This window comes from Podarcis pityusensis (assembly GCF_964106645.2).
Source record: "Podarcis pityusensis genome assembly, chromosome: 1".
Taxonomy (NCBI): domain Eukaryota; kingdom Metazoa; phylum Chordata; class Lepidosauria; order Squamata; family Lacertidae; genus Podarcis; species Podarcis pityusensis.
Genome location: NC_138028.1, coordinates 86,785,592 through 86,795,084, shown reverse-complemented (window position 1 = coordinate 86,795,084; position 9,493 = coordinate 86,785,592). Strand labels below are relative to the sequence as shown.

Genomic DNA, 9,493 nt, shown 5'->3' with positions numbered 1-9,493 from the left:
CATTGCTTCTAGGATGTCTGGGATCTCTGCCCCACACTTCAAATGGAACTGGTGCAGCACTTTGTGCATGTGCACTTGCAAACACAAAAATTCTAAATAGACTGTGAAATTCAGCCATTTCTGGAGCAGAGCTAATCAAGATTGAACAGACCCCAATGGAGTCTGTTTCATGTAGGCATGAAAGAGGGTTTCCATGGCTTGGTTATGAGGGGAGGAGCTTAAAAGCACTGTTGCCATCAGACAAGTTCTTGGGAAAGAAGTCGAGGGCCTCAGAATCAGCCAGACGGGCCCCAAATGCAGCACATTTACCCATATTTTGAAGAACGTGAAGATACACGTATCACCATATAAAGGGAAGTAGCTGTAAGAGCACTGAATATAGTGTCTAAAATTTTCTCACTGAACCAACAAGCATCTAAGATGGACAATCCCTGCAGCATCCTGAACTAACTTCAGTTAAGTGCTACAGTAAATAAAAGTATTCAGCCAGATTCTAGACTGAGTTTTTATATCTATTTTTACAGCAGAAACACAAGCTTGAAGCACCTTAAAGGACAAGACATTTAAAAATAGTGTTTATCCTGATGATAATAATGCATTATTTGTTATTCACTGTTGTGGGGGTTTTTTTTGTCCCAGTTGCCATTGAAGCAAATTGGTGTGAGCTAAGCAAATTAAGTCTGCATGACATGTCCTGTACTCCATCTTAAGATGTTTACAGGCTGCAGTCTTTGGGCCTTCTCCATCATGCCCAGCTACCTCTTTCCTAACCTTTTTGTAGGTTTGCTTGACATCCAGCCTGAAGAAAAGCACTGGAGAAAATTACATACTTTTATTTTATTTACTTATAAAAAATATTTATATACTACTGCTATTTCATAGGAAAGTATCAAATTGGTTTACAATAGTACATAAAACCATACAAACCATACTTTATGACATTTCAGTTGCTACTAATAAAGGTCTTGCTGTGCTGTGGCTTTTGGATAGTTTTTAAAATATGAATCTATGATTTTAAATTATTTTAGACTGCAATCTTTATCTTATTTGAGAAGGTGTGTGGAGGATCACAATATTATTGTGATGTAAATTAGGAGACATTATGTATCATTCTTCAACAATTATTTGTTCTCCTTCAAAGAGAGACTCCAGCCTACTGCTGCTGAATTATAACTTGCCAGCAAATTTCACACCAAGTCTGGGAGCAGCTTGCCTACCTGAGAAAGCAATTGTCCCTCTTTAGGACCATTTAATTTACACTATTCAACTTGCTATGCCAATTTATCATCAGGGGCCACCTATATGGAGTATATCACACCTAATATGGTCAGATCTGATCTTCATTAGTACACTACACACCATTGATACACCATACATTGCTTGGCAGTTTTTTCTCATTTGGGAGACAGGAAACAAAACTTTTCTCTATGTCCTCATAGTTTGATACCTACAAACTAGGAGAGCATCCTGAGGTGGGCTCTGTCCCCGAAAAAGCTTATGCCACAATAAATCCAACCACGTTAACTGACTCATATATACAGCAATAGACAGTCTCCAATCCAGCAATTGAGTCAACCTAAGTTTAGCATGATTAGAATATTATTTATTCATTTAGAAAATTTCTAGACCCTTTAGTATTAAAAACCTAAGGGTTCACAATACATAATAAAACATAACAAGGTACAAAAGTGTTAAACACATCATAAGAACATAGTAAAATGTAGTGGCATAAATAAAGAAGTGAAAAATTTGATCTTGGAGGTCAGGAAATGACTGGACAAATGTAAAACAACTGATGGCAAACATGGAAAATGCCCACTCCAGTGATCTGTAGAGCATGATGCCACCATTAAGAGTAAAGAACCTTTACTGAATCAGGAGCAAAGAACATTTTCAGATGGAAAACTGTATTTTATTCTGGGCAATCTTTTGGGAGGGTGCACATGCCAGTGGACAGACAAACTAGGCATGATCAGAAGCAAAAATGGACAAAACAATTAATATAAATGTCTGTGGGCCAGATAGAGCCTAGAGCATGGGTAGGCAAACTAAGGCCTGGGGGCCGGATCCGACCTAATTGCCTTCTCAATCCAGCCTGCGGATGGTCTGGGAATCAGCGCGTTTTTACATGAGTAGAATGTGCCCTTTTATTTAAAATGCATCTCTGGGTTATTTGTGGGGCATAGGAATTTGTTCATTCCCTCCCCCAAAATAGTCCAGCCCCCCACAAGGTCTGAGGGACAGTGGACCAGCCCCCTGCTGAAAAAGTTTGCTGACCCCTGGCCTAGAGTCAAATTGAAGCACTGGGTCTGAGGTTCCCCACTATTGACCTAAGTGGTCAAACATGTTTGTACTGAAAGCAGTCTTTCAGACAAAACTTGTCCCAAGGCCAGGGTCAGCCTAGGATGTTTCTCACTTCAGGCAAAACAGAAAATGCCTCCCCACACCTGCTGCTGCTTCCCCTTCCACTGCACCCCTCCCCCGCCTCCTCCTCCTCTGCAGCGCTCCCTGGAGCAGGCAGAGGGCAGCTGCATGAGAGCCCGGATGAAGAGGCAATAGGTGGGCCTGGGGGAGGTGGCAAAGATGAGGTACACTCCTCGGAGACCAAATCTGCAGCCTGAGACAACTTCCTTACCTTGTCTCATGTGCAAGATGGCCCTGCCTGAGGTTCACCACTAACTAATGCACGTGCGTCCAAGGCAGTTTTGCTTTTCTCAGTGACTGTTGTATGGGGACTGCCACAACCAGGTAATTAACTGTTGGAAGCACAAGCGCGCCACCTAGTGGTTATGAGAGGAAATGCTTAAACTAGAGATTAAATCACTTGTAGGATACATTTTTGTGTCCTTATTAAACAGTGGTAGTTTAATCAAACATTTAACACATTCAGTAAGAACAACTAAAAGTCTCCTGGTTTCTGAAAGACTAATAAATTTATCACCTGAGACTTCAATCTCCAGCAACTCCTGGTAGGACTTAGAAAAAGATTGCTGTCTAAAACTCTGGAGACCGACTGCCAGCCAATATAGACAATACTGAGCTAGATGGACCAATGGTCTGATTTGGTATAAGATAGCATCCTATAATCCTAACAATGTTCAGTATTTATTACTACCTTAGTAATAATGAAAACAGTACTATAAATTATGTATATATTATTCCCCCCTCCATGCTACATATGGGGGCAAGGGCTTAGAGATAATGGCTTGCCTCTGGCGGAATAAAGATTTGAACTTCAACTTTCCCAAATTTTGGTTCATTTTCTTAACCTGTACACTACACTCATTGCCAGCTTCCCAAGACCATGACTAGTGCCGACTGCCCAGGATCATTGTTGACAGAATGAGGTATAAATCCAAATGCTTTAAAACTGCAAATATATCTCACTAAAGGTCTTGAAGAAACATTGAACAAATGATTAAACAAAGGTAACAGCAGGAAGCAGAACTGTGAAGGTTGTGCAATAGTCACAGAAAGGGAACACTCTGATAGGAAATCACTGAAGGAAAAGATTCAGTGTCTTTAGAGGAGGTGAAAAGAATGCCATGATTGTGCTGGCTGGATATGTAAATGAGCAATTTCCCTACATTTCATATACGGGACTGAAAGAATTGTGTCCCCTCCAACCTTCTGCATTTTTAGTGGCAGCACTTTAATTAATTTCCTTACTCTTGAACATTCCCCAAAGGGTCAGCAGGGGGTGCTGCATGTCAGAAGATTCTTCCATGGAAATTGTATTTGTCCCTTCAAGCCAACATTGCCCTCAGGTGTGCAGAATGCTACTGAGTTTGAAGAAGAGATGTGTTCTCTCTTCACATGGCTGGCCACAGCAGACACCAGTAAACTCACATCAGAAGCATGTCCCATCTGTTTTGAAACTAATATGAAATACTTGGTCCAGAGAATCAGAGAATACAAGAATGTCCCAACCTAGAATGATTTTGCTTACATATTCTGTAATGAAGCAGTAGTAGTTTGTTGCCAGAAAATCCTGATCCAACATATAAAATGGAATGTAACATTTAGGTCAGGGTTGTTCTTCAAGTGCCTTATGATACAATTCTGGTACCTGGATCCAAAAGCTCATTCTTTACCACTCACTGACCAGTACTGACACAATGCACCTGGGAAGGAATTCACAGGAGCCTGATGGTATTGGAGCAGAATGGCACTTGGGGATATACTATATCACTCACTGGCATTTCCAGGCAGGGTTGGGAAAGATTATTGTATCTCCAGTGAAACATTGGAGAGCTGCTGTTAGGCATTGCAGTAGACCAGGATGGGCAGAAGAGATCATAGATAGGGAAGGATTTCTGACTTCCAATTGTTGAATAACGTAACAACAAAATGACCCCCTCCCCCCCCAAAAAAATACCCCAAAATGACAACAACAAAAAATATTACTACTGAAAAGAAGAAAACTGAAAGTGGAGGAGGTAACCAGACGTGGGTTTGTGTATAGAACGACTGTCATGTCAGTTTATTTCTGCCACTCATATCAAATCCCTGGCCTCCAAATTCTATAATTCTAAATGTAGTTGGTGTGTCTCCAAAAACAAAGGTGATCCTGCTAGCATGAAGTCCACCACCCACAGACAGTCCTGAGCTATATAGCTCAATGGTCTGACAACTCATGTAATGCAGTGCCTTATGTTCCTTCCTATTTTACTGAACTTTCATGAAAGAGGAGAAATAAATTTAAACATTTAATAATCCAATGACTGCACAAGATGGAAGAGCTACATAAACATGATTTAGGATTGTAGCATATGCCTCCATCCTTAATCTTTTCTCATTATTCCTAAACTTGAGAACCAAATTCCTTAAAATACTCACTCAGTAGCCGCGTCTCATTTTTTCACGAGTAGCTTATTTCTCAAGGGTGGTGATGGAGCTGATGCTTGCTTGGTAGTCACATTCCTTGATCAGGAAAGTCTGTGCACTCTGACCCTGCTCAATAACAGGAGCTGCATTCTGACATTGAAAAGAGGTTGTAGATGGAAATGCCTGGGATTGAGCATTGATTCCAAATGTTTCACTTCAGAAGCTGGCAGTCCTAGCTCTGTGTCAGAAACCTTTTCCGATTGTTTAATGCATGATTTATTTCTCTACTCACAGGTTTCTGCAAACTGTCTTGCATCTATCTTAACTCATTTTCCGGAAATGGAGCTGCAGTCACCTCAAGGGTATCCCTCAACAACTGATGTGTCAGTACACAGAACTTTCAGTGAAGAAGCCACCTGCTGGTAGGAAAAAGTAATTATTATGCAACATTTAAAACTAAGAAATACTTCTGTAGTGGTCTCTTATACAGTACTTCTGTCTTCAGCAATTTCCTCTTCTTCTGATTCATTTGTTTCTGGAAAGATTTAGAAGCTGAGTAACATGCCACAAACACACTTTCAATCTGTGTGTGGATTAATCTGGAATAACAGGCACATGAATTCCCAGCTTGCAAAATCTAATAACACAGGTAAGATTCCCCACACAATAAGCATACATAAACATGATGAATTCTACACCATTAACACATGTTCTTGTTACAGCACTGACAATAAACTTGTAAGTAGCAGTTTGTTAGACTAGGACCTGGGAGGCCAAGGGTTCAAATTTGCACTCAGTCATGATACTCACTGAGTGATTTTGGGCCAGTCACTGTATCTCAGTTTAGCCCACCTCACAGGGGGCTTATTGTGAGAATAAACTGGGGAGGGGGAGATTATCTTTGGAGGAGAGCAAAGCTAGGATATAAATGTGGTAAACAAAAATAACTACAGTAGCCTGCTTTGAATGAGTTGATTCCAATTTGTTCTTCTTGTAATTCTGAAAACAGAATCTGCAAGGAGTGATCCTCGATTAAGAATATGGAGCAGTGTGCAATTTTGTGTATGTGGCAATTATGAGAAAATAGGTGTTTGATGTGGTGCAACAAACTGAATGGACAGCATGTTGCTTCTGTGCTTTTTAAATGACAGCCAAACAAACTGGGAGTTTCATATTGGATAAATACACTTTCAAAAGTCGCTGAAGAACATAAGCTGTCCTGATAAAAGTTGGTCCTCAGTATTACTTTATTGTTGTGCCTTCTCCTTTCTCAACATGGCTACCTGATTTTGGGTTGCATCCCACTAAATTCTTCACAGAATTGGAAAAGTTAGTCATCTCCATTCACTTCAATGGGCTGACTTTGAGTATGAGTAAGACTTTAAATAAGCTTTTGCGAACAAGGTAATTATATATAAACTTCCAGGATAAAAGGAGACCTGAGTTGGCTCTGAGGGAGGGGCTCACAACTTTTTTCATAGTTCCTATACAGGAAGCCTGCCTCAAATGTGCTTGCTGCCTACAAAATAAACTCTCTTAAATACAATTTGTACCGTTATTCTGCTTCGACTTCTCTCTCCCGAGCTGAGGAGAGCAAACACGGCACGCGCTTCCCGCCAAAACTCCCTGAGCACGAGCCGATCGTTAACGGCCACCAGAAAAATTTTGAGGAGGGAGGGGTAGCTGAGCCCTGCGGCGCGTGCCCCCCTCGCTCCGCCTATTCCCCGCGCTGCAGGGAATGCGCATGCTCGGAAGCGGGGACCCGCTTCTTCTTCTTCCCTCTTTTTCCACCACCACATTTAAGGGGGGTGTGAGGTGATGAGGGGGCGAAAATGCGGGAAAACTCCCATGGGGTGCATTCACACGAGGGGCGGAGGGAGCGTGTGGAAACACACGCACGCATATAAAAATGATAAAAGTTAAAGGGTGTCCATTGGAGGATGTTTACATTTAATAAGGAGAAGAGCGCGCGTTTGTCCATGTAGATGAGGGATTCATTTTCCCCTCATGATTAGTTTTACTAGCAAACCAGAGCTTAAAGTAACCCTTTTCCAGCCCTGGGAGGGGCACGGGGAGCTTTCCCATGACAAAATTACACGCTGCAATCGACACACGTGTGGCAACACAGTTTGGAAAGCTCTGCTATACTCCTGTGACTGCACATTAAAATGAAAATATGAAACATACGGTGGTCATCACAATGAAATAAACCGATTAGATCTGTTCAGCCTCTCAGTATTGATGGGCCAATATGTTTAAGTAGAGCTGCCCAACCTCATTTCCAAATAAATACCATTTCACTCTTTTCCTAAACAGCAGTTCTTGTTTTTCCTTGCTTTTGATCTATTCCATGTTTCAAACTGTAATGTTTCCAGTGAGTGATGGGTGATAGGTTCTAGGAAACAATTGTACAACTGTTAACAGTGCCATTCATGTAAAATAAAAATTGTTGCCTGAATACAGACCTTGGGACTGGCCACTATGCAAGTTATTTTGTCCCTGTTTTTTAAAGTGTCTAGTTTTCTTAGAGTAAGGACAGCACTGTGATATTATTTTGCAGTTACATCTTGCAATACCTTCACAGGAAAAAAATAATGTTTATCAAATATGATATTACATTTTTTATCAGGTAACAATGACAAGTAACCCAGTAAAGTCTGATGAAAATAGAAAAAAACGTAAAAAGGAAGAAAAGGTGAGCAGTTTTAAAGAGCCATTTTTAATTTTTAAATGTAAAATGATTGCAGTTTCTGTTTTGGTTATTTTTCTTTTCCAAAAATGCCTTTCTATGACACATACAGTCACATATTATGTGATAAGTGTGGTGTGAAAAAAAGTATGTGCACAGTTCTGCAAGGCTGAAAGATTATTCCAGCTTTCCATTGTTTGTTTTCTGTTGACAGAATGAATCTTCAGAATATCCACAAATGTCTTCTTTTGAGAAAATGGATTTGTCTCTTTCTGAAAGCTCCCAGGCAGTTCTCAAAACTGAAGCCCTAGAAAAAGTTTTGAATGGTGACGTATATAAAATTATATCAACTCGTAATAAATATCACTTAATTAACCTTTACATCTACTTTTTACTAAAACAAATATTTATATTAACAGATACAAGCAAAGAAATAAATATTCTATTATCAAAATATGTTCATATTTTAAGGCAAGTATACTGTTTTATTAATTTCTTTTTTATAGTATTTATCCAGCTACTGTAACAAATATTCAGCTAAATTGTTGATAATTTCAAAGTAGTATTTGTGAATTTTTTATTAATTAAAACACTAATCCAACAAACTATTGTTCCTTATCTGGAACAACTTCAGTGTTTGACATTTGTTCTTTGCTTTATGTGTAGACCTATTCTCTGTTAGTGACATTTCATAATATAATTACTTTGAAATTAAAATAATTATTTTGTTCTGATCTCCCTACATATTGACATTACAAGTAACTGTCTTTTATATATGGTCTACAATTATTTATTCTGTGAGTTAGGAATATTTTAAATACAAAATTATACCTAAAAAATGAGACACATTATATATAGCTCCAGTTGCATGTTTACATTATTATTGCAAAAATGTTTGCAGAATGAGTAGGTACCAGCAGACATCAGTAAAAATTGAAGTTAATTTGTAGCTTTATATTAACTACAGATTTTTATTTTTTGTAAATAAAGTGAGAGAGCAGCAATGGATGCCTCATATGTAGAGGAGCTTGGAGGAATTCTGAAAGAAGCTGGTTCCATAGAATATCACTTGAGATTGAAATGGGAGAATCTAAAACACAGGATTGCCGCAATGACAGGCCCTCTACAAAGTGAAAATGGATTATCTAGCAAATGATCTTTATTCAAAGGCACTGGCTGCATGTTTAGAGTTCTATATCTGCTGAACACTAATGTATAATTGAAATACCCTTTTATCTGGCTGGATGCTTGATGCACATACTTGTATTGTATACTGTCTTCATGCAAGTTATGATTATACTGCCTGTAAAAAATATCTCTGTCATGAGGATAGAATCTCTGCCATGCATGTCTACCTGTCTGTTCTTTGTGACCTCCATTCATGACCTCCAGCCCTTACTACACATCACTTACTCATATCTTTCTGCAACTGCATTGCTCCTCACAATGAATTCTGTAAATTCAAATGTATGTGGCATTGGCACTGTGGATATTTTCCTCTTAGGACTTAATATGAGCAACCCTGTTTTTAATGTTTAAAATTTGTGAACTCACATGCTTATTAAATAGATATTCACTGAACAACAAATCTCAAGTTGCAGGAGAAATCCAGTCAGACTGAAAACATGGGATTATTTTATTTGTTTTGTTGTATTATATTTTTTTGCTGTAATCCACCCTGGGGTCTTATGGGGAAGGACAGGTTAATTAATTAATAATATCTGAACTATAGGCTATGTTCAGATATCCTGCCACTTTCATAAGTTTTTTTTTCTGAAAAAGGTAAAGCAAGCCTCAGGACAAGGAGGGGAATGTGGGAGCTGTGCCACTCTATTAAGGGCTATTTATGGCCCATTTAATCTTATTAGCCAAGGCCTGGTGCTGTGATCCATTGCAAGCATTTCCTCCAGGCAGCAGGAGGAGGATGGATAATTCTGGCAGTGGGTGGCTGGCTGGGTGGGCCTGCCTGCCACAGAT

General features: G+C 39.4%; 1 protein-coding gene and 1 long non-coding RNA gene across 3 annotated transcripts in view; one reads left to right on the top strand and one right to left on the bottom strand.

The window, feature by feature from the left end:
• Positions 1-6,638, bottom strand: part of LOC308460408 — a 107,867-nt gene extending 101,229 nt beyond the window's left edge. For both annotated transcript variants that reach the window (XR_013978559.1, XR_013978560.1), the window contains exons 1-2: positions 6,381-6,638; positions 4,840-5,246 (exon numbers count right to left, since the gene is read on the bottom strand). This is a non-coding gene — a long non-coding RNA (uncharacterized lncRNA). The remainder of the gene's footprint in view (positions 1-4,839; positions 5,247-6,380) is intronic.
• TEX12 (testis expressed 12) lies at positions 5,185-9,104 on the top strand. The gene is made up of 6 exons (XM_080976747.1): positions 5,185-5,249; positions 5,837-5,889; positions 7,457-7,522; positions 7,731-7,842; positions 7,936-7,987; positions 8,507-9,104. The coding sequence occupies exons 1-6, from the start codon at positions 5,207-5,209 to the stop codon at positions 8,670-8,672; spliced, it is 492 nt and encodes a 163-aa protein (XP_080832873.1). The 5' UTR covers positions 5,185-5,206; the 3' UTR covers positions 8,673-9,104.
• The last annotated feature ends 389 nt before the right edge of the window (positions 9,105-9,493 follow it).